The following is a 25,650-nucleotide window of genomic DNA, read 5'->3' on the forward strand; positions in this document are numbered from 1 at the left end:
TTAAAGCAAGGACCATCCAATTCAAACAATCCAGGCAAGTTTTTGCCCTCAAACCTCCAAAAACTGTCGTAATTTGTTTCTCAGGTGGAAAACCGGGAACAAATTCAAACAGCAGCTAGGACACTTGAGGCCAGTATGAGAGCTGGAGAGCAGGTGGAGGTCACCTGCTGGAGGGGTGAAGGTGCAGAAACAAAAATGAAAAAAAGCTGCTCATTCTACTGGGAGGGTGGGCAGGGGGGGCAGTGAGAAGTCAGAGTTTGTGCAAAATTGGGAATGTTATGAACCACAGTTACCTTCCTCCACTTTAAAGGGAGAACAGCCTGACATATCCTAATGGGATTGTACTGGATGTTTTAGTTACACCAGAGAATATAAAATGGAATTTGCAGAATTACCTGGCTCCAGCCCATGTCTCTTAACCCCGAGCAGCACTCAGAGCAGTGTCTGTTTCAACCACTGCCCAGCTGACCTCAATTCCAGACTGCAGTCACAGGCACACAGAGAACTTACTCATGTGCTCCTGCCAAGGGTTTTTTTCCTGTTTTTCTCCCAGTCTGAATTTACAACCAAATTCCTGGTCTGTAACACAGATACACTACCAGTGTTCAGAACTTGGGATGCACCATCTTTGCTGCAATGTGCAACACCAGAGCATGGTGACGTTTTTCAATGCCAGAAGGAAGAATGGGGAGGTTTTGGCTGTAGAGATTATTAGAAATGTTCTGAAGTTTCAAATCAAAGAGCTAAAGAAACATGCAAGATTTAAGCAGTCTCTGCATATATAGTACAAGAAGAATCTGAGATGAATGACACTCGAGTCACAGGTTTTTGCAATAAGATTTTCTGTGCTAAATCAAAATGTAAAGAACACATTTTATGTTTGCAGATAGGCAGCTGTAACAGCCATAACCATTCAATTATGGACAACAGGTAAGGTGTTTAGAACAATCACTGGCAAAATGAGGGAAAGTGTCCAGAAGACCCAGCACTCAGGTGTGGCCCTCACAGTTCTCAGTTGCTAACAATACTAAGATTCAGAGATCTTTGGCAGCTTTTTTTGAGTTCCATTTTATATAAGGGAATTAAAACAATCCATCAGCAACAACTGGCAGAAAAATGCTGAGACACAATCAGCCTCAACAAAACAACGTGATCCATGCCTGCTCCTGCACTTGACAGAGCAGATTTTCCTGGGGCAGATTATGGTAACCTTTGCTCACTCATGTTGCCTATATTTGGATGCACGGAGTTGTGTTAGTTCAGAACTTGTCAAGACTTGTAGACTTGCAGAAGAGTTTCCTTGGACTTCGTCCCTGGGCTGGCTGGAGACTCAGATGAAGACTTGGAAGCAAAGGAAGGAGAGCAGTTAGATCAGACCTGCCAAACAGGACAGGCTGTCCAGCACCAGTCCCTACAGAGACATGGATCTCTTCTTCCCCCTTCCCTCCTTGCATAAAACACGCAGTAAATTGCACTGGGAATTACAGCTTATTCTTTGAACCAAAAAACGTGCTGGATGTTTAATGGCTTACTACAGTTGCAACTCCTGTTGCTCAGTCTGAAGCACACTGCAGTTGTTCTTGGATGTTCGTATCTTGTTCTTTGTATTCTTGTTTGAAAAAGGACATTCCAGCCTTCTGTAACCACCTCCCAGCTGTGATTAACATTAGTGCCTGGAGAGTGTTAGAGATCGTACAGCACAGACTGGCCCGAGTGGTGGAACAGAAATACCTTTGCAGATCAGGACCTTTGCTGGCACCAGGAGGGCAGCAAAACAAGGCCAGTCCTCATTCACCTCAAGACAATTTATTCCTGGCACACGGTGCATTCCTCTGAACAAGTGTTTTCCAAAATTATCTTTGCATAATGATCAGCACAGAGATGAAACAACTCAGGAGGAACAGAACAGCCTGAATCCCTCAGTGATAAGCACATCAAACTTGAGAAACTGGAGCAGTTCTTGCATCTCTGCAAATTCAGAAGGCTCCTACCACAAGAAATAAGAACCTAACTTGCTAAAGAAATTTTATTTGCAAATACTGTATTTGTATTTGGGGGGAAACTTTAGTATCATGAGTAAAAATATAGAGTTGAATGTTGTTAAAAAAAAGTCAAGCTGATGTGCAAGCACAAGAGTGTCCGATGGAGAGGGGAAGGGAGGGTTTTCATAATATACTTCCTTTCAAATAAAAATATTAAATGCTACTTATGTGGAATACATCATCATTTTTTATACAGTCAGGAGAATGAAAAAAACCAAAAAAAAGGCGCAATTTAAAGAACGCAACCTACAATGGAATAACTTTATTCGCAGCAGAGACAGAATAAGACTGCTTTTATGAAAATTACAAAGAAACATGATACAACAAAAATAGGGTGTGGGGGATTTCCCACAAAGATTAAAAATGAAAAACAAAAAAAAAAGTTCACTTTTTGAACACCATTATTATTCAAACACATATGAAGTTTCAACCTAGTTTTTTTTATACATGGGAAACACTGTTAAACTGAATCTTCAAGAGTGAGAAGGCACCATGAACTGTTGGTTGATACCTTTAATGCACACTCAAGAAAGAAGAAATGATCTGGCATGATGCAAAAAATCATAAGTGTTTATATATATTCATATATCTTTTTGTAAAAAAAAAAAAAAGTGGCAACAAGTCATTACTTCAGTGCCAAATGTACTCGTGTCTGGCCGACTCGCTCATGAGGATGATTTCTCACTTAGACCTGTGTGGTGTTTCTGTACAGTGGTGGAAGTGGGTGATTTTGTGTTGTTGCCTTTCATATTAGATTGGTAAATCAAGCGTTTTCTAGGTTCTGAGAAGCCAATCCTATGAAGTATTCCTAAGTTCTATGCAAATGGAATCATTAAATGCACTGTCTAGAATGAAATACTCATCTGTACGGCGTGGCAATCCCACCGGATTCAGTTTGATATGTAATGTCTTGTAGCAGATGTTATAACAAAAATAACTTTTGCTTTTTGATTTACCTCACTGAGGCCATTAATGCTGTTCCTATAGTTGGTTTTCTGGAGTTGGATGACACTTCACTGCTGTCCAAAATGAGTTTGAACCTTAACCCTCCAGAGTTTGTTCACTTTGTTGCTTATATTATCGCACTAGCTACTAAAGTCTTATATCTTCCTATATAAATCTAATTGTTCAGAGTGCAGATTCTGTATTTAGATAATGAACTGTATGAAATAAATAAAATAAGGGGATTTTCTGGTCAGAGTTGCTGATATGTTGAATACCTTAATTATTTCTAAAGTAAACAGTTTTGGTGTATATTCTTAAAAACCCATGGTCATTCAGCATAAAAGCCTTGACATAATACTTAAGAATGGATTTGTTCTCCTTCTCAAAAATGCATCAAAGAATTGTTTTAAATACAGAATCTGTGAGGCTTCCTACAAATTCACCTAAGTCGTAATACAAACACAGTTTGTAACTTGATAATATAGAAAGTTCTCTAGTGTCCATTGAAGTAAGGTCCCCAAAATGCAGTCTGTTTTGTTTCTGAATGGCAAAACATTAAGCGGTTCCACTGGCTGAGTAGGAGAACTGAGGAAAATGAGGTCTTCTCTCGTTATCTACACAATCCATGCTGTCATCTGAAAGACGAAAAAAACCATCAGGTAACATCTGCTACCTTTTTTTATTTTCAGCAAATCAACAGTAAGATAATGCATGGTACAGTTATTTCAGAAAATAGTTGTTCAGATGTCCATTTAAAATTGCTAGGAGCTGCACTGCTTAAATCCACATCCACTGCTCTGAATTTCTGGCAATTGGGATTTGAGAGCATCAAACATGCTCAGTTATCACAAAAATATAATATTTTGATTGAATATGGACATTAGCCTGTGCTCAACTGACTGCTTGCATATATACAGTGCATGTGGATATGGAAATGTGCAAAACTCATTATTATCACTGATTTCCAATGGGAATGTGCAGATTTGGAAAAGACAACAGTACAAATAATTTCACTCTTATAAAACAGGTTTCTCATTTCCCCAACTGGAAAGATGTGGAAAGTTTCACCTCAATTTACCAACTTCGTGGTCAAATACATATGGAAAACCCTCACGTTTAAACTGATGCTTTTTCATGTGTGCTGAAGAGACTCATCTGGTCTGGAGAACACAGTGAGAAACATTTGGAAAAACTTTACCTTGGTCAGGAGGAGTGATTGTTATCATCTGTGCTGTAAATTCTTCATCAAAGTATCTTGTATCTGTTTCAGATGTAACTTGTGGCTTGAACGGAGGTACAAGCTATGAAAAACAAAAAGTGTCCATTTACAGGCTCTTGCAGTGCCATTGTTGAAACAAGTAGAATTCTACGTAGTTATAAGCTACAGCGCCTTTTCCTACGTTCCTAAAATGTCTAAAAAATACCAGTTCACAAGGAATAATAGTAAAAAATACTTAAGTGTGCACTTCCTATTTATGGGGCATTTAAGGCATTTTTTTCCCCTAGGATTTAACTGCACAAAGAAAAACTTAGAATCCAAAAATTTCTTCAAGTAATAACATGCTGACCAATGTTTAAAAATAACAACACATACTGGTTCCCCACATAATTATATGGAAATCGTCAACCTTACCTAGTCATATTTATGCTTAAGGAGGATGAAAATGAGTAAGAAAGATGCTCAGTGATACCCAACTGATCAGCTAATCTTGTGTATCGCTGTAACGGTTGTAACATGCACCAAAAAGTTTCAGCTACAGAGCTACTGTGCCCATGCAGCTCATGTTGGAGGTCTGAGCAAGCCTGGAGAATTTAGGCCAAGGCAGCAGCAACATTAAGCTTAAATACTCCTGGTCCCCAAAAGCAGTTTGATGTCAACTCTGAACTTCAAACACCTGGAGTGCTTACAAAAACCTGAGCCCAGTCAGCAGTGAACATCCTCCTTTTGCTACAGCAGGAGTTGTGCTCGTTGGGGTTTATTCCTGAGACTCGCTTGGGCAGACAGGCTGGAAATCATCCATGTGTACCTAGGCAAGCTCTGGCAAGAGCAGCTCCAGATGGAGCAGAGCTGCCTGGCTGGGGCTGGAGGAGGAGCGCGCCTGGGAAGCGGGATGGGGAGCTGGCTGCATACAGATGTACACACTTGGAACACAGACAGCTTCGGAGGGCAATGGAGCCGGGATTCAGACCCTGCTCACCTTCCCCTGCACGGGGCAGCAGAACCAGGATGTAAACACGGCTCTGCGCCCTCCTGAGCACAGGGAGCCGCGCTGGGATCCCGCTCGCCCACCACCGGGGTTACGTGTGGCCATCTTTTAATAGCACACAGCCACACCAGGCAGCAATTTAGGAGCGTGATTGAGGAAGCGTAGGGCTTCCAATCCCAAGCTGCAGGGAAAGGTTTAGCAAGGCGGACAGTAAATTGCTCCAACTGGAATTATGCACTGACCCCAAGACGTGCACTTCTGCACTTGCACAAATAAGAACGACACAGAGAAATCACTGCCTGGAAAAGATCAGCAAATCTTCAATATACAAAACACCTCTTCCCCACGGCCAACTTTTCCTCCTGCTTGGATTTGAAGAATCATTTGTTTGTCAAGTCAGCAAGTAAGAAAAGCACTGATTTCAAGCTCCCTGTCACCAGGATCGTCCTTCTGATCTGTTTTGAGAGCACCTAAGAGTGTCCTGTCATACACACAACAATCCAGTAAAATGCCTTCATTTCCAATGTAAAGACTGTAAGAAATGTAATCTATAAAGATGGCAGCATTCCCACATACAAAGAAGCATTTACTGTTTAAAATCAATCTTTAAAAATTTAGGGACATAGAAGCTCTGTTTATTGTAAGAGAGCACAATTATGGTATATATTCATCATCTTTTTTTTTTTAATTACTCACAATTCTCTGTGCCCAAGAACAGCTTAAAGGAGCTGGGCACATTACCCTAACAAAAAATATTTGGTCCTTTGAAGTGTTTTTTATGTCCTGAATTTAAAAAGGAAAAGGAAATAGGATATCCCAAAGTCAAGAGTCAGTCTGAGCCTTGCATTCCCCCTGAAGCTATCAAAGAGGGAATGCTTCACATTATAATGTTAATAACACTTCTCAATCAAATCACACCAACATATTACATGCAAAAGCCCTGTGGAGCATGAGGATTCTTCCTTCCTCATGTAACTCTATTCTCTCTCTCCTTGCAGCAGCCTCTGCCTACTTCTCGAAGCAAACCTGGGTTTGTTTTTGACGGGCTGTGCATGTGTGTGTGTGAAGCTCTATCTGTCCTTTTAACCTAATGGTGGTTTTGGCACTCACAGTGCCCCTGGTTGCTCTGCTTGCTGTGCACAGCATGGAGTGATTTAGGACTTGGGCACTGCAGCAGACACCTGAACTGAGCACATCAGAACAACTCAGAGCAACAATCCCAAGCCAGCACACATGTTGAATGGCCTAGTGCCGCCTGTATAATTTTCCTTTTTATTTTAGTATCTGTTAAAAGCAATTTGAGACAGATTATGATGCACCCACAAGACATCTTTTCCCCCTAGCTGTCAAGTTCTGAGCGCTATGCTGGAAACAGGGGAAGCTGCAGAAAGCTCCAACGCTGGCTTTAACAAGCAAATATGTCGCTTTACTGAAAAGCTGTCACTGCAATAGCTCTGCAGTTCAGCTGGTGGGGAGGTGCCACCTGTAGCCTCCCACGGCTGCAGACCAGCATTGGTACCCGCAGGCTCATGCTGGTTTAAGAGAGAAAAAGGACCAGAAAAAAACCCCATGTGATTAAAATCTCTGTGTATGTTTTGCTTGTGGGTGGGCAAAATACTGCAAATTGAACTGCACCTTTCTCTGCATCAGAGACAGACTCCTCCAGGTGAGCCTAATAAACATTTTAAATTTTGGGGACAACCCCAGTTATTCAAAGCTCCTTATAATATAAAGCAAAGCTATGTTTCCAAAAAGCTTAATTACAAAGCAAATGTTCTGGATTACCCAAACCCATATTCATATACACATTCAGCATTTCTGGAGATGGTGGGTAACCAAGCCTAGCACACAAACACCTCTTGGCAGCTGACAAAATCCAGCTTTAATCCATGGGTCTGCACTTCAGGTAAATGCTGCAAGACCCTCTTTGGACCACCCAGAATGTAGGCAGCAATTACCTACAAGCTCTCCATTTGCACAGCACGCCTACTTCAGCTGCAAACACTAATGGGACACGAGCAAAGCCAGGATCTAGACTCCTTGGATAGTCCAAAGTCAGGAATAGTCTCAATTAGCACACAGTCTTCTCCAAAAGATGTGAATATTTGGAATTTCCTGATAATTTTCAGAATAATCTGAATCAGTACCACTACGGGACAAGTTATGAAGGCTTTCTCAGTCCTATGAATAAATACATTGCCTCCACCTTGTGTGATTTCTCTTCTGTTCAGGGAACTGTGACTACCACCAAATACCAAGTAACTTCACTGAAAACATTTGAGCCTCATTGACAGTTTTTTACCTTAAATTGCATATAAAACCAGCAAACCCTCAAGCATGCAGCTTGGCAGCTGGGTGAAAATGGGGACAACTTCCTGTTTAGAACAGAATTCAGATCTACTTTTCATGTTATACTGAATAAACTCCATGGAACTCTCTCCTGCCCTCATGACTGCATGCAGCTCTCCCTCAAGGGATGCTCTGAAAGGACTGAGGTCTAAAGTCCGATCTACACTTTCAAGGCACAAAACCTTGGTTTATGATTTTTCAGTTCCCTTTAGCCACATAGATCTGTGAGGAAGTGAAAGAACAGCCCTCTCTGTAGCTGTATACAGGCACTGGACAATTCTCCCATTACAATATGGGAACTCAGTTTCTGCCAAGTTTCTTACCTGCTCCCACCAGCTGGAGGGACAACTAAACTGTATTTAGAGATCAAATGAGATCTGATACCATGAGGAACTGCTGGGGGAAGGAGGGAAATCAGGAAAGGCTGGGATTGAGTGAGATTGTCTGGCACCACTAGATGGGAACCCTGAATCAGCAGACCCACGTTTTAGCTGGCTGCATTTCACAAGCGTTACAAAAACGTGGCTGGTGAGAATCAATTGGAGAGGACAACAGCACACCACCCTTAGAGCACAAAGCGGGGCATCTTGGAGGAGTGAAATGCTTATCTGAGAAGGAAGGGGCAGTGAGGCATAGACAACTGATGAAACACATTCTTACAGGAAGGGCTGGGCTTTTGGCTTCAGTGGCTCCCACTAAAAAGCCAACAAACTCAATGAATGGTCTCAAGGAAACCCATGAGAAATACCATGAAGTGCAGACACTTCATATCAGTCCTCTGCCGCACACAAAAAATTGTATTATGCTTGGATTGATGTGAAAGACTACACTTGTCTGGACTTGTCTTGAATGCTGACATTAGACTGAACAGGCAGGAAAAATGCAATTGCAAAAAAGAGCCCATCTTCTACTACTGCTTCTAGGCAGTCTGGCTTCAGATGCTCACGAACCAGCAATAACTCTGGGCTCACAAGGGATACATCAGTCAAAAGCAAGAAATGGCAACAGGAGTTCACAGGAAAGGCCATTTTAAAAGCTTATATACTCTCTAAATTTGGAAGCGATTTTGATTACATCCTATTTATTCAGCCATAAAACCATGTATCTCATTAAGAGACACTCGTATCTTTGCAAAATAAAAATCCAGAACTAAACTGATTACAGTATTTTAAATTGTTGCTAAAAACAACTGCAAACCTTTTCTGTGGAGGGTTTCTGTGTACCTTTAGAGAGCAACAAAATTTGAAACATTCATAACCACAGCTACAATTCACCTTGGGAGAACAGTTGTATAAATACCTTTTTCTCGTATACATCTTGCCAAACAATGCCAGCAAAGAATTTGTGCTGCATAATCTCCTTGGCATCATCAGGACCGCCACCTAACCTGTAGGAGGCAAAATATGTAATTAAATGTTTGAGTACAGTTATTTTTCTAATACATTTTTTATTGCAGTGTACTGAAGAAATTCTGAGTTTATATAATGCATTTGGGAGCAGTTCTAGCATTTGCAATGTGTTTGGTTTTTTGTGCAAGGCCTATTTTAGGCTTCAACACAGTTCCACCAAAAGGTTTAAAAACATGCTAACAAACAGAACAAAGATCTCTCTTAGACAAAGAAAAAAAAATAATAATCACAATTCAAAAGATTTGCCCTTCAGGAAAGATGCTGTCCTGGGGACCACAGCAGATCCTGTAAAGTAAAATGTCTAAGCCCCAGATCCTTCTCTCTACATTAACATGCAACTACCCCTTACAGTTTTCTAGAGCAAAGTGATGCTAGCAGTAAAACTGAATGTGAAGTGAAAGAGAGACAAGGCTTTTTAAGGCAAACTGATTTATGCAACCTGATTTAAATTTCCATTAAAGAGAACAGTTGACAACTGCAGTGATAATATCACAGTATATGCAAATCCTTCCTCCTCCTTGGCTTCAGGAAAGCACAAAGGGTGTTTTATTGACTTGAGGTATATCAAGATAAAGCACTTTTATTCCAAAATAAAACTGTCCACACAGCTTATAGATGTGATCAGTTTAGCTGAAGTCTTGAGCACTGATGCTTAAATTTTGCTGTGGAGGTTAAAATGTTCTGTAAAAGAATGAACCACATCTGCAAGCAAAGGCAGGCACAGAGAAAACAAAACAGATACTGGGTAATTAGCAGGAGAGTCTTTCAGGTAACAAGGTTAAGATGACACTCAGGATTTCAGGTACAAAAGGTGTTACCATGTTCACCCAGGCTGATCTCTAGGATCTGCCTGTTCTCCCATGCTTGGTGCCACTGGCAAACTGAGATATTGACCGTGTTTCAAGAGTTTGAAGCAATGACTTGTCAAGACCCAGGCTAGAGTTATACTGCTGCAGACATGAGGGACACAAGGCCTGTTCTCTGAGCCTGAAGCCAAGACCTGGCCAGGCCTCATCCATTGCTGCACAACATCTGGCCCTGAATGTCCTCTGGGCCATGTGCAGTAACCCCGTGCCCCAGTTCATGATTACCTGGGGATAGAAGGGGGGAGTTGGTTCAAAATCTCAGAGAAAATACGAAAGCTGTGCTAAAGCCCATTGAAGTGGTATTTTTACAGCCTGAGACTGCATGTGCTGGAATGCAGAATGAAGGCACAGTGCTATTGGGACAGCACTGGATGATAGTTCAGCATGGAAAGTCAAATACTGCAACACTTTGTTCACGGTGCCAACTGGGAATGGATCCTGATGCATTCAACCCCTCAGCCATGCCCGAGCACCATCTGCAGAGAAGGCACACTGGCAGAGGCCACAGCTGTACCAGAGAAATCCAGCAGCAGAGGTGCCTGACAGTCCAGAGGCTGTGCTTGCTTCCTTGCCCTCTTCCATTCAGTGCCACAGTAACCTAAGGGGTTTGCTCCTTACATCCTTTAGAAAATGTGCACTGGAACAGCTCCCCAGCCTTCCAGTACCTAGGTGACTCTCTCCTGCCCAGGTAAGCTCTAAGACTAACCCAAGTCCACCCTGAGTCCCAGGGGCCAAACCAAGCTGGACAGGTGCTCTCCCATCTGCCTGGCAGCACTTTATACAGCTGTGGAGCAGCCTGGAACAGAGACAAACTCCAGGGCAGCCTGGGAACAGAAACAAACTCTGTGAGTAATCATTTCTCGGCTGGTTCCCCCCAGGTCTAGCGGCTTTGCCAAGTCTCTACCAGACTCCTTGTTGCTTCCACAGCACAGATGATGATGGCCGATGAAGAGGGTGGAGTCAATCCTCTATCCACAGATGTCAACAGACTACACAGGAGTTTAGGAGCGACTCTGGGCGAAGAAGCACCTGAATGGTGTCTTGCAGAAGCAGGCAGGAAGGCTGGCTGGCTGCAGCCACGTACAAGTGCTCTGCAGAATATGTTATCTAATACGAGCCTTTGTTCCATGAAGGGCAAACACATACTCGGGAAAATGCCAAGAAAGACTCCAGATGTTTTACTTACCTTTTAAAAATTACACAAATCCAGTCAAAGAGAACGGCAAAACAATAGAAACTTATTATTTTGGGTATGGATTTAATGCAAAATACAGTTTTGTTTTTCCAGAATTAGTAGGAAAGGTCCCTCTCAAGGAGAACAAAATTAAATTGGCAACTAACACAAAAATCATGGTTAAGCACCAGTGAGAATGTAAAGAGCAGCAGGTTTGTCTTTCATAGGGACATGCAATAAATAAAGAAAAATACAGAAGAAATAAGAGCTCTGAGAAGATTCCTGGATAATGAAGTTAAATTCTGCACATATAGTCTTCAGACAAAACCAAAAATAGTATATATAGGACTTGCAAAGCAAAAGCTACAGAAATGTACAGTATACAAAGAAATATAATAGAAAGTGTAGAGGCCAAAAAGCAATCTAAGGAAAAACAAGAGAAAACATCCCTCAAAACCTAACTGCCAAACAATTCTGGTTATCCATTCAGCTTCTACCTACTTGAGAGACTTTCTTATTTTAGTTAAATCCAAAAGTGAAAATTATTAATAAAGTGCAACATCAATATTAAACTTAAATGATTTTCACATTTTAAATTTTTACGGAACTGCATACTGCTTTCAAGTCCCTTTAACCATTTAATAACAAATGCCTGTGCTCCACAAATCAAGGGCAATCAGCCATCATTCCACAGACACATCATGTAGAAATATTTTAAAAACTTACTATACCGTATTGCTAATATATGTATATAAATACAGTGTATGAACACAAAGGAAGACTGCAATTAGTGGACGGCATGAAAAATAATGTATCTCTACTTGCCCATGTAAAAAAACCAGTGCTCAGCTCCCAAGTCCATTCCCAGCTCTTTAAAAGGAACCTGCACACTTCTAGTTTTCTAGCCCTGTCTTCACATGATTTCTCTGAGCCACCCTTGCCCCCAAACCTGGTTCTACAACAGCACAAACATTCCCACCAGGCTCAAGAACAACAGCCCAGCAAAAGCTGTTGGTGTTCACAACTCTGAGCACACAGATGCCCATTTCTCCTCTGATACAGTCAAGATGGAAACTAGAAACTTACTTTACTATGGCACTTACCTTCAGAGGCTTCTAATAGCCACAGGGAAGGATTTGGGAACTGTGTCCACATCAATTTCCTGTGACTGGCACTATCAGCACAGAGAAGCTCTCTGTGGCTTTGAGAACAGCATGATTTGATGACTTCAGATTCGGAAGGAAAAAGCCACATTCTTCCCAAAGCCCTGCCTGCACACAGAGTCTTCGGGTGCTTTCCTGCTCAGAGATTATAGCTTGTGGAAAGCCTAATGCAGCTAACTCCCAGCTCTTTGCTGAGCTTTACTTCCCCACTTCCTCATTAACCACATGCATGTAACACAAACATGGTAGATCCAAAAGGCACTGAAAAAGCTCCCACTTCCCAACATTAGTAATCAAGAGCCATGTTTAGGTTGGTGAAGCTTAGGAAGTCTCTAAAATAGTGGTTTCTATAAAGCTGGGAGAAAAAATTCTTTAAACTTGCCTCATGTTTTTCTCAGCTTCAGTTTAGATCTCTGTGGGTGAACCGTTTGAGTTTGTCTAAATTGCTGTGGACAGAATGGATTTAGACCAAAATAATCATACACAACAGCTAAATCTCAGTCTATCTCAAAACACCTGTTGAAACATTAAGACTTGAGCATTTGCAGTTCAGCTCATACACAGGACACTGGAGCTGTGTGGAGACAGAAGCAGTTTCCTACTCGAAGCACACACATTTCAGAGCAAACACAAGTTGCCTGTCATGTGTGGTTCCAAAACTCTGCATGTCCACAAGGCATTCAAGTGTGCTGTCCAGGAGGACCAGCTCTTCAAGGTCACCTCCTCCTGCTGGCCACCAGCTAGCTGGGACCACCTCCAGGCCCCTGCAGTCCCCACAAATGTCACCTCTAACTCCTCCAACTCCAGCAGTGTCTGTGAGGGCTGCAGACCTCCCTGTGCCTAAGAGCAAGGGTGCTCAAGAGCCATCTAACCTTCCTGTAGCAGAGCACCACAGAGGACACAGACATACAGCTTAACTACAAATCTCCTTTCACAAGGGAAAAAACCAAGGAGTTTGGTTTTCATACAAGTAAGGGCTTGATTGACTTGGATATTCCTGAACATCTGTGTCCAAAGCTGCACTCCAGATGTGGAAAGAACCACCATGGCTAGGGAAGAATGAAGTACCAGATCTCTGTGTGGCTGCAAGAACTGACCACCAGGTCCCAGGGAGCACCTTCAGCTCTCCAAAGCCACAACCACAACTCTGTGAAGTCATTAGATCTTTGACCAGTTTGTGAAATGCTGCATCATCTTCCTCTCATTCTTGCTGAACGGCAAGGTCCAACAGCAGCACAGAGGCAGGGAAGGCAGCCTGTGACAAGGACTAAGGCACGAAGTGAAATCCAATGATCAAAATTCAGATTAAACCATCCTGAAGTTCTTTCAAGTTAAAAGCCTGCCAAGATTCAGAGCTTGCAAGACACTGATTATAAACCCACCCACCCATCTAAACTTAGCCTGCTTACATGGGGTGCTCTGATCCATGCCCACTTTCACAGGCTGCAATCTCCACAGCCAGAGGAATAACAATAAAAGCTAAAAACTTTGTTGTTTTATGTGTGAAAAAATGCTCTGATTACCTTCTTTCATTTGATCCATGTCACAAAGCAATGAAGGGGAATTTCAGGTCACATTAACAGGAAATATTTACAGAATAGATTTTTTCCTTCTTAGGAAAATTAGGGCTCACATTACAAGATTAATAAACTTCTATCAATCCCAAAAGAAACTTCAAAATTCCTTTTCTCTTACAAAGTGGATTTCATATGACCAAATTTAGAAAACAGGCATGATTAAAAGCAGAATGCAATTTATTGTTCTTCACATTTTCTCCACATGCCTGGGAGTTTGAGACTGAACTGGTATGACTGAACACAGAGTGCTAACACTGCTTCTATAAATCCAGCTCAGGTACAACAGGTCATTTTTAAGATTTAATTCACAGACACAGATCACAATTCTTTAGATCCTTGATATTTAACTTAAAACTATCCTTGCCACTGAGCTTCATTATATCAACCTTTATTGTTGGGTTGGTTGGGTTTTTTGATGATTTTAGGGGAAGTGACAACATTTCTCAGTTTCCTTTTTCTCACGGTTTTGGCTGCCTCCTCCATCTCGCTCTGAAGTTCATCCAGTTATGCTGCCAATCCTGATGCATTCTGCCACAAACACTACAATGACACCAACTTCTGTCCACCACCGGGCTTTATGGAAGAGGGGATTTCTGTTGAATTACACAGTGGCTCCCCAAGACACCAGACTACCACACATCTTAAAACTTTTCAGTAATGTATTTCAGTAGCTCTCTGGCCATTTTTTGTCCATATGGCTCCATGAGCTCAGTGTGAGTCAACCACCAAGTATGCCAGTCGCCCACCCCAGCACCCAGACCACCCAGAAAAAGGAACATAACACTACAAGGGCAGGATGCAGGACTTCTACCTCTAGTACTTCCAGATCAGTTCTCCATGCTGCCTGAAATGGCACAAAGTGCAGGGGGTTTGCTGAACCACAACTTCAGTTAAAAAGTTGTGTGAACAGTGACTGGGGAGAAACCAGTATTTAAGAACAGTCTATGATCCAAAAAAGCTTGGGAAGCACCAGTGTAAATAGGCATGATTACAATAAGGCATGTGTGCAGGCTTGTCTAGTCAACAGTTACTTCTACCAGCAGCATGAAAATCACCTGTCCACCAGACCAGAGCAGTGCTGCTTCCAAGCCTGCAGAAGATACATCTGTAGAAGTGGTTATTTGTATAAAGTAAGCATATTGTGGAGTAATTACCAGCATTGGGAAAATCTCGTAATTCGAAATGAGTGGGTGCTCTTTGTTTGTAAACAAATTGCATTTTGGTTCATCAGAGATGCTCCTTTAAGAACAAACTGCAGCAGATGTGGCTTGTGTTCCCAGTGATTGAAAGGCCCCACCTGAATAAGCTATGAAAGGGTCACAATCGCCTTTAACCCAGCACTTTACTGGACAGGAATGCTGTTGGCAGGGGCTGCAGCCAGGCCTGCAGAGCACAGAGGCTGGGGGCTGCTCATCAATTACACAACCTTCTCCTGGAGGTCCCCTCGCAGGGGCTGGCTTCAGAAGGAGGTGCAGCTGCTGCCACCTTGTACAAGGCTGGCCACGTTCTGGGCTGCAGCCACGCCCCACTCCCCACGTCACCATCAAGATGAATCCTCCAGTATTAGAAACTGTGGATTTGCATTACAAGACCTCCCAACAGAATTTTCCATCAAAAATAGTGATGGAAATAGACTACAGTGATGACAGAAATCCTTGCTACAAGTATCCAGGTAGTGGCAAACCCCATTTTCCTGCTATGTGCACACACACGCACGGAGACTAAACAAACACCAGAAAGCAAACAGGAATTCTCTGCTTGCACCTCACATGAAAGGTTTCCCATTTGGAGCCCATTAACAGCGAAAGGTTCAGGACAGGAGATCAGGGGCAGAGTCACAATATTATTTGTTTTAAAAATGTCTGGGTTGACAAGATGGCAGGTTTTTAAACTGATGTTTATCTTTGTGCGAAGGTCAACATCCTCTCTGGATTTTGTTCTATTTTCTGTTTGTTAGCCATTAAGAGCTTGGGGTTTTTTTGTCGTTTTTTTCTGTTTTTAAATCAAGGGTTATTTTTTAAATAATACAGCAATAAAAGAAAAACAAAAACAAAAGGAGGAAATAGGAAAAGTCGATTGAGTATGGTATAAACTCTACCACAAACATGGTACAAACATCACCACCTACTGTCCAAAGCAGGATGCTAAATCACTGGCACAGATTTAGACAAAGATTCAGGAAAGGGACAGCAGTCTCAACTGCAACAGAAGGTAAGAGCATTTGGTGCAGAGCACCTTATAACTCACAGCAGCCACTGGATTCATTACGGCCAGGGTTAACTTTCTTTTTCCCAGGCTATAGTTTTGCTTTAATGGCAGCCATCGTACTCTGAAATTCAGCACCAAAGATGTTTCCTATCACTATCCACGCTGTCAGCTCATATAAAAAAGTTAAAAATAAATGAGTAGACCCACTTGCTGCGGCTTGCTGGATAATCATTTTGAATGGATTAAAAATTAAATTACAATTTTGTCTCAAATACCTTAAAAAAGTGCAACTATTAAGTAACAGCCTCACCTTTGCTTAGGATCTTTCTTCAGCAAACCTGACAAGAGAGATTTTGCTTCAGGTGACAATGTGCGTGGAAATCTGATCTCCTCCATAAGGATGAGCTCAAAAAGCTTTTCATGGTCCTGATTGTAGAAAGGGAGCCGGCCACACATCATTTCATACATCACAACTCCTAAACCCCACCAGTCCACTGCACGGCCGTAGTCATTATCCTCCAGAACCTGCAGAATGTAAGGAAAAGGCTTTAGAAGATACTCCCAAACCAGGCATGACCCACAAAACTCAAGAAGCAAAATTTACCCCAGCTAGTCCATCTTTCACAACACAGCCAAATCTACCAGCACAGTATTTGCAGAAGAACCACGTGAAAAGAAGTGGCATCCATGCTCACCATACTAGGTGAGCAGTGGGGGGAAAAGGAGGCAGCAGGTATGTTACAGCAGCCTCCTTGTCTTCCTTCTCCCACTCTCTGTCGCATTATGGTCATGATAAGCACAACCTTTGGAAGTCCAAAGGCCAAGAACCGTTCTCAGATTACAGTACCAGCTGTTAAACTCTCCCTTATTCATCACAGAGTGTTCCAAAAGGGATCCAAGTTTTTAGAAAAACCCCAACCCACCAAGGAGCCAGTACAGAGAGAAAAGACCATCAACCTGTTCCTTGAAAAGGAAAAAAGTGAAAAACCAAACATTTCCACCATCTTCTTATCAACCTGCACACCAAAGGGGTGGCTCTGCACATCCTAAAAGGACCACCCACAAGTACTCAATGACTAATGTACATTAAACACTAAGAACCAGAACACCACTCCTAACATTTGACAGGCTGTAAGGCTGTAAAACGGCAGCCAAATTGCCTGGAAATGTTTCCCCTCCAACCCTTTGCCCCGCTCCAAAGGCGCTCCTGCCTCTGCCTAGAGGGCTGCAAACACAGGAACAGTCAGTGGGGTGGATTTCTGCCAGGTCTCACAGCAAAAGGAGCCCAGCACAGTCCATTCTTCCCTTCCCCCAGCACTTCTACCTAGCAAAGCAGTGGCTGGTGCAGGGACTCGGGACCCCAGCAGTGCTCTCCACCTCCCTGCTTGCTCCAGAGAAGCCCTCCCACAGTGCATTTCTGAGCATCTGCACAGCGGGCTGCTGAAGGGAGCGGGGAGAGTTTTGTGGCTTGTGCAGTGGATAGTACAAGGACTTCTCTAGACTTTGTGTCTCCTATGCAGTTGTCTGTAGCTGACACCAACATCTCATGTTCCAGATCCTGTCCTCAGGTTTTAGTTGTCATCTTTACTCCTTGCACGGGTCTGCACTGAGCTGCTTATTACTCTTGCTAAGAGCACAAACCACAACTGCACCACCATCCTGTTTTCTTGCTGCACGGTGTCTGTGTGAGCTTTACATTCCTGCGATTCAGAATACTTAACACTCAAAATTAAAAAGGTGAAAGAGCCAAAGTTGGTGCAAGTTTAACAAAAGAAAGATCTTAACCTCTTACGAATCTTGCTATAAAGGTTTTCTGCACATGAAAAAGAAGCATCGAGGCACTTCATGTAACAACTGTTTGCACTCTGCCTCTCTTTACTCACTAATTATTCCCTTAATTATCTGAACAAGGGAGAGGGCCTGCAGTAAAAATCAAAAGGCTGCCAGGTATTAGATTACCCCACGTCGGTCTATTTACAGCATCCCCGGCCCTATGATTCACACCAAACGACAGCTGGCTGTGCAGCTGCCCCCTCCATGTACACGGCCGGCACAGCTGCCAGCCGGACTGCATTCCAGGAGCGGCCCCGTCCTTCCCGAGGCATCCCGAGGCATCCCAGCCTTACAGAGATTGTGTGACAATGCAGTTCCCACTCTGAGTCACCCCACTCAACAAGCGCTTCCTGTTCGCACTCCCCTACGCTTGGCTCACCTAAAATAAAACACTCACATGGCCTCCAATTTGTATTTTTACTTTTTAAACTGCTGCAAGACATGCAATAGGAGAGACTGAAAGAAAAAGCAAACCAAGGAAGCCTTTGTTGTGCATGTAGTTAATGCTACCGGTGCTTTCAAAATGCAGTAAACACTTCAGATGTTACTTTTAAAAGTGTATTAATACCCTGTATTATAAGCTAGATCACTAACTTCAGTGATTTTCTTCACCTCCATTAATTTTAAACAGAATATAAAATGTTTATTTCTTCAAAGTTCTTTAGGACAATGAGCATACCCTCACATTAGTGATTGCATAGAAAAGAGTAATGTTGTGAGTATCAAAAATACACCGTAAAAAAAAAGATATTGCACTCATCCATGATTTATTGCAGCACACTGGATAGCTGGGGAGCAATAAAATAACAAGGTTATTTCACTTAAATTAAGGGATCATCATTTTCTAACAAGCAGCTCTAGACTGTTGAGCAATGGAATTTGAAAGAGAAGGCAGAACAGCTGTAAACATCACAGCCAGTGATGCATCTGACACATCAAAGTTGACATGGTTCAGTCACTGTCATCCATGCATGAGATTCCAAAAAAAACCAACAATGCAACAACTGTACAGACACGCTGCTGTACCCGACTCAAGTTACGAATGCAGACTGGAGCATCAATGCCCCTGCTTTTAAGGATGTATGACCTTAAACACATGGAATATTGCTCACCACAATTTCCAGATTTTTTGCATGCTATCAACCGATGACAAAAGCCTGCAGAATTTAACACTCCAACTCACAGACGGGATTTGCAAGTAAGAGAGAGAACTGAGTTAATCAAAAGGATTTGTCCTTCAGGGTTTTTGGATGAGCCAACTCATCATAAATATTAAAAATAAAAAATAATAGCAAATAACAGAACAGAAAGAACAACATAACTGCACAGGGAATCCCCATATTCCAAGTTAGGAAAAACCAAAACAGTAAGTATTTTTAGCCTCCACATAAAATCCTTGATGAGAAACTGAAGTTCAGCAATTGATTTAAGAGGGAAGCTAAAATAAAAGCCATGCTTATGAATAATAAACATTCCGTCATGCTGCTAATTACTCTCTGCATCAGTAAATCTCAAATTGTGGTGCATGGACCCCAATTTGGATTCACTGAAGACTTCTGGTGATCCATGGAAAAGCTGGCAGTCATCATGAGACTGGCTCCACCTCTTTGCTGCAAGCTACTTTGACAGGTGCCCATGTTCTTCATTACTACAAAGGACTGGAGGCCCTTGAAAGCAGCTGGGAGTTAAAAAAAAAACAAAAACCAAACAAAACCCAAGAGCATGCTGCCACCACTATGTAAGCAGGGAGCACAAAAGCGCTGATCAGCAAAGACATCAGCTCTCAGAAGAAATACTCCTCCTTCCATGCTGGTTTTCCATACTTTGCATTTCTTCATAGTTCAGTTCAAGGCAGGTTTGCAATGCTCAAGTCTCCAACTCAGAGGAAAGCTGTGCCAACAATCTATAACCTGCCGGCACCCCAAGACTCGCTTCTGCCTGTGCTCCAAGTGGGATGGAAATGTAAACGCCACGGGAAGCACGGGAAGCAAAGCCCCACTGGAAGGGAAGCAGCCCTTCTGCAAGGTACACCATATTAGCTCAGGCTCCATGCCCTACAAACCCAGGAGTCTGCTTCCAGACAGATCGGAGCACGGGCACAGAAAGCAGCGTCTGCCTGCGGAGCACCGAGCGTACGCGCATCCCCTACAACCTAACTTCACTTTTGATCTGCCCCTAACTCAGCTGTAACACCACCCGTGTTGCACAACTCAGAGTGTTTCCAGGAGCAAACCTGCAAATGCACATTTGCATTTTGCACTTGAAAAGAAAAAAAAACATTTGCACAAAACAAAATTTCCCCAAAACATACTGTTCGGGGACTGAGATCCCCTGCCTGGATTTATTTCCTCTGAAATTGAAGCATTCAAATCAACACTGAGAAGTACCTTGTGCTTTTATAGTCATAAAACAGTCAGTACTTTCAATGCATGCCATGCTAAATACTGCAGAAAAAACTTGGTCTGTACTGTTTCTGAAAACGTCACCTTTTACTGCCCTCAAATAGTAAAAGAATTGGACAGTACTTTTACTTTTTAAGTGAAGTCCTATTGATAGCTTTTAAACAGGACAACACACAGCAAGCTGCAAAACAGGTAATCAAGTAATCTATCATGTAATATTTGAAGTGATTAAAAGGTTTTTTTTTTAAATTATGTATCTGATACAAGAAACAAGCACTGTTCTTGTAAAACGTACATACTCCCTCAAGTGGAAGATACTACCCCGCCAAAAAATTATCACATATCATTATGCTAAAGATGTGTTCCAGATCATGATGAATAAAGGAGTCTCAGTATGTGTAATTATATAACAGCAGTTAGTGCATGAGCACATCATGGCACAGGAATTATTCTGTACTCCTACTGCTACCATGGAAGGCATGTAAGAAGGCAATTTAACATAACAGCCAACATAAACATACCTCTGGTGCAAGATACTCTGGAGTGCCACAAAAGGTCTTCATTGTTGCTCCATCCTTGATGCCTTCTTTACATAGTCCAAAGTCTGTTATTTTTATGTGTCCATCTTTATCCAGCATAAGATTTTCCAGCTGGGAAGAAAAGCCAAATTAAAAGACATGATTACCTGTAACACACACTGGTCCTGAGCATGATAATCAAAGACATTAATTTTGCAGATCAGTTTTCAACCTCATTCTCATTGAGGTAAGACCCACAGTAGCTGCCAGAGCACAAATGTAAACATACATTTGTAACATTTTCCTCAGCTCTTTAGGGAACATTAAGTAACTAATTTGTAGTCTTGGTGTAACTGACCATATATATAGAAAGATTACAGAGCATAAACCCTGTATTTATGCTTCCACAATATTATCATAAATAGAACACCAGTTCTTTTGAAAGTATATTAAGTATTCCCCCTCACACAACTTCATCCCACCTTTTACTCTGATTTTATGAAGTCTGTGCCAGTAAGTAATAGCAAATAGAACAGAAATCATATGCAAGGTTAAGGAACCACTTCCAGAGAGACCCTTTAAATGAGAATCACTGGATACACATACTCAGCACATGGTATTCATCCCACCCTGAGCCTCTAATTTTTGAGAAAGTCACCCAGGTATAAGGACAGTTTCCTCAGTGCATCAATAAAGTGCATTACAGAGGAAATCACGGTGATACGGGAGACAAAATCCCAGCAGAGATCCCAGAGTTACTCTGACGTAGTCTGAAAACATTACAGAACATGCTTCATCTTCGACTGCCCCTAAATAAACTACCAGTATCCCTTCATCCTGTCCTGAAAACTCCTCTCAGGAAGAAAGAAAATGCTATTGTTGCATTTTCCTCAAGAATTTCTCAAGTTTGTTTGCCCTGAGATATCTTGTTTGGTCGGGGTTTTTTTCCCCTTCTGTCCTCACCAAACAAATGAGTAACTTGAAGCTTAGGCAATTTTCTAACTGCAAACAGGTACTTTGAAGATGACATGACCACACTGCAAGGAAGTGCAACATCTACACAGTGTGAATTTGCATTTACCTGGTAAAACCAGGATTATGTTCCACCATGCAGAAGCACCAGCAAGATTTCTCTCAGAACACAAGCAGGCAAGTGAAAATCAAACCCCTGTAGCCCAGTAACCCTTCATGTTCTCTGAAATGCTGCCAGAGTCACAATAAATGCCTTATGCAGCCTCTTGGACTATCAAAGGGTTTAGACATCCTGTAAAGTCCAGCCCAACAGCTGCAACAACAGTTTGGATAAAGTTCAGTCAGGAAAGAATTTCTTAATAGTTCAGGATCATTTGCTTTTTTTAACAACAAACAAAAAGCCAAACCCCAAAAGCCTGTAAAATGATTTTTCTACATACCTTCAAATCTCTATAAACCACATTCTTCTCTGAATGCAGGTAATCCAGTGCTGAAACAATCTCAGCCCCATAAAACCGAGCTCGGTCTTCAGAGAAGACACGCTCTCTTGACAGATGGAAAAACAACTACAAGAACAATAATTTGTTAACTTCAGATGTTTCTGAATTATGTCTTGCACTTCACAGGCCATCCTGCCTGGAAGGTGCTACTACCTATGAGAAAACCCCTTCCCATCCTCACTCAGCTGTATTCCCAAATGTGTTAAAAAGCATCATAAATTAAATGATTAGATAATTATGTCTCATATTCACAGATGCACACTGATAATAAATTCATGTACTACAGTCTTACAGGTTCAGAAAATTACAAAGCTATTTTTGACTGAACTACAATTACATATTAAAACTACAGCCTAATGCATGATTTAGAGAAATGCTAATATTCCAACTTTTCCCTCTTGACTGTAATAGTAGTTTAGTAGTTTCTAGTTCTCCCTCCAAGTATACTCACAATATTAATTTTAAAGTGTTAAAACTTGTCTGGAGAGCAACTAGAAAGCAACCTTACCTTCTTGAACTTCTAACTGTCAGATTACAATATATTGCTGTCATATAAAATATGAACCTATGCCCAAAACCTCTATGTTCTAAAAATGGAGTTAAAAAATTAAGACTCTTACTTCTTAATGTTAGTTAAACCTGCAAACAGCTCTGTTTAACTGGGACAACTTGGATTAATTGGAATTGCAAAAATGGACCTTAGCTAAATAATGTCAAGCAGAATTAGAAGTAGAACAGGAAAATCCTAAAGTATTAAACAGTATTGTATTTCCCTTACCTCCCCTCCATTAGCATACTCCATAACAAAACACAAGCGATCATGTGTCTGAAAGGAATACTTTAAAGCCTGAAACAGATTTAAACCAAAACTTAGAAGACAGATCATAGTGACAGTTAGCATTTTTAATAGATATTCAGAAGCAGACATGAAATTTTCTATTTTAGTGAACTTTCCGTCCTTAAATCTTATATAACACTTATATTTTTCTTGTTGCAGCTGAGGACTTACTTCATTAAATAAATTTAATAAAACATTAAACAAATCCCTTGCAGAACCTATTATCACCTAAAATACTGCAAAACAAAGTCCTGCCCCATTAACAGGGACTCAAAATGTACCAACAGTGACTGTGAAGTTTCCTCCTCAGGCCACAGGTTCAACTCTCAGATCAGAGACCAAAACCAAACCCTGGAGCACAAGGTTTCACCACACTGGCTACAAGACCTCTTATATGAAACACATACGTATTTTCACACACCAACCCCCTGGTCTCTGCCCTGCTGCCTGCAACTGCTCCCTGCTGACAGCCTGCCAGGGGATTGGTCAACACTGTCAATACCAATTTGTGAGCAATTCACAAAAACAGACCGGGTGGAGGCTGTGATGGAGAGTCACAAGGTGCCTGTGTGTAGTCCTGTCACATGTATTCCCATGACAAGAGTAACATCAACTTGTTTGCCATAGTACTAAGATTTTTCATCACAGAATATGCTGAGCTGGAAGGGACCCACAAGGATCATCAAGTTCAACTCCTGGCCCTGCACAGAACCACCCCAAGAACCCCACCATGGGCCTCAGAGTGTTGTCCAAATTTTTCTTGAACTATGCCAGGTTGGTGCTGTGACCACTTCCCTGGGGAGCCTATTCCAGGGCCCAACCACCCTCTGGGTAAGAACCTTTTCTTAGTATCCAAGCTAAACCCAGTCTTGTAGCTAACTTCTCAGGACAGCCCTAGTTCTGGATATTTGGGTTTATAAAAGCATTAAAAAGAAAATACTGCATATGATATTGTTGTCTTCATTACAAGGGGTGACACTTTCAAACCAGTCATGTATTTCCCAGAAAAATGAAGGACTAGGTTTTAGACATGTCAACATTATTGATTATACTCAATACAGGCAATATTTACTTCCAGAGGTCATGAATTAAAAGGTCTGAATTCCAGCTAAGCCCTTGTACCTGGCCCAAGGAAACAACCAGGATCCTACAAAATCTCTTAGAGGCTTTAATAAGTTGTAAACAATTCAGAGACAACTTCTAATAAATATCAGAAACAAAATCTTGAGACGGAACCTGAATATCTGAACTCAGCCCAGAGAGACTGATGGCACTGGAGGTCTAAAATGAGAGTATGGTTTGACTTTACAATGCAAAAAGAAAGGAGCAGATAAAGCACAGTCCTGCTCTTCCCCTCCCCATTCCACACACTCACACCACCATCCTTTGGCTGGCGTTACCAGTGCTCTGATTCGACAGTGAGCTGTTTCTGGGAGCTTAAAAAAACAACGAAGACAAAATTAAAGGGTTTTCCCCCCACTATATCTTCCTGAATTTGTTTGTCACAAGATCAGGGTCACCCTGATCTGTGCTACAAAGACAAGACCAAACATTTGAAGGACAAGGAAAGCAGATACTTCTCTCAGAGATAGCAAGTCATTAAATGGGTGAGCCCTAAAGTCAAACCACACCCTGAAACAGTCTTCAAGAGGTGCTAAGGACCTGCTCTGCAAGAATTAGAAAACTTTAAAAAGTATTTTAATTTGTGCATCCCAAAAATGGAAGGGTACAAAAATACACAGCCACTCTGAAAACACAAATCTCAGCTGCATTAGGTAAGTAACAAAAAATAAGGAAAGCCTTGGTGGTTGTAATGTCAGGTTACACTGAGCAGAGGCAGAAATGCTTACTGTTAGGAACGGGTGCCGAGAGTTCTGTAAAACCCGGTTTTCTGTCAGCGTGTGCGCTACTTCATCCTGAAACACAAGCAGAAGGAAATCAGCAAAGTGATTCCCCAGATCAGGGGTCCATTTCAAACACTAACAGAGCAATTATTTACAAGCACTCTGAGAATCCTTCCCATGACTTTGCCCAAAGGGTGTATCAAGGGTGAACCATGTCCCCAAGTTTCCCATCTACTCACCTTTGCTACAATAACTTCCTTCTTCAGAATTTTCATGGCATAATACCGTCCAGTTGCTTTTTCTTTAACTAAAATGACCTTTCCAAAAGTGCCTTTTCCCAGTAGTTTAAGGTATTCAAACTCATTCATGGTCTGTTAACGACACAGATAAAGAAGAACTAAATTACAAGATCTAACTATTCTCAGACCAGAATTTCTGTTCACGAGAGAATGTATTGCATATGTCACACATGTGATTTTTTTAATCCTTTTGTTTAGTAGAATTCAGAAGCAGAAATGATTCTTCCACGAAAATTAATGCCAGTGCACTCCCAAAAATAATCAATCAAACTATTCACAGAAAACCGTAAGCTTTCAATTAAATGAATGCTCTTTTGCATGACGCAACAGTGCAAGCAACACTCCACGTATTAATCCATAGCCATTCTGACCTCTTTGTCAGTGCAGACATTCATTAAAAAGCACACGCTGCTCTGATTCCAGGGAATAAACCCACACCTTTTTTCTGATGTTCCCCACCTCTCTAGGAGACCAGTTTTCTTGTTCTGTTCATTGAACAGCACC

General features: G+C 41.7%; 1 protein-coding gene across 1 annotated transcript in view; it reads right to left on the reverse strand.

Moving 5' to 3' along the window:
- Positions 1 to 2,289: 2,289 nt before the first annotated feature.
- AKT1 (AKT serine/threonine kinase 1) overlaps positions 2,290 to 25,650 on the reverse strand; it is a 72,042-nt gene continuing 48,681 nt past the window's right edge. The window contains exons 5-13 of the mRNA XM_008629798.2: positions 25,087 to 25,218; positions 24,854 to 24,919; positions 22,944 to 23,012; positions 22,106 to 22,231; positions 20,697 to 20,825; positions 16,251 to 16,465; positions 8,843 to 8,930; positions 4,186 to 4,288; positions 2,290 to 3,622 (exon numbers count right to left, since the gene is read on the reverse strand). Of these exons, the coding sequence (XP_008628020.1) occupies positions 3,543 to 3,622; positions 4,186 to 4,288; positions 8,843 to 8,930; positions 16,251 to 16,465; positions 20,697 to 20,825; positions 22,106 to 22,231; positions 22,944 to 23,012; positions 24,854 to 24,919; positions 25,087 to 25,218 (1,008 nt within the window). The 3' untranslated portion in view covers positions 2,290 to 3,542. The remainder of the gene's footprint in view (positions 3,623 to 4,185; positions 4,289 to 8,842; positions 8,931 to 16,250; positions 16,466 to 20,696; positions 20,826 to 22,105; positions 22,232 to 22,943; positions 23,013 to 24,853; positions 24,920 to 25,086; positions 25,219 to 25,650) is intronic.

This window comes from Corvus brachyrhynchos, unplaced genomic scaffold, assembly GCF_000691975.1.
Source record: "Corvus brachyrhynchos isolate BGI_N302 unplaced genomic scaffold, ASM69197v1 scaffold1, whole genome shotgun sequence".
Taxonomy (NCBI): Eukaryota; Metazoa; Chordata; class Aves; order Passeriformes; family Corvidae; genus Corvus; species Corvus brachyrhynchos.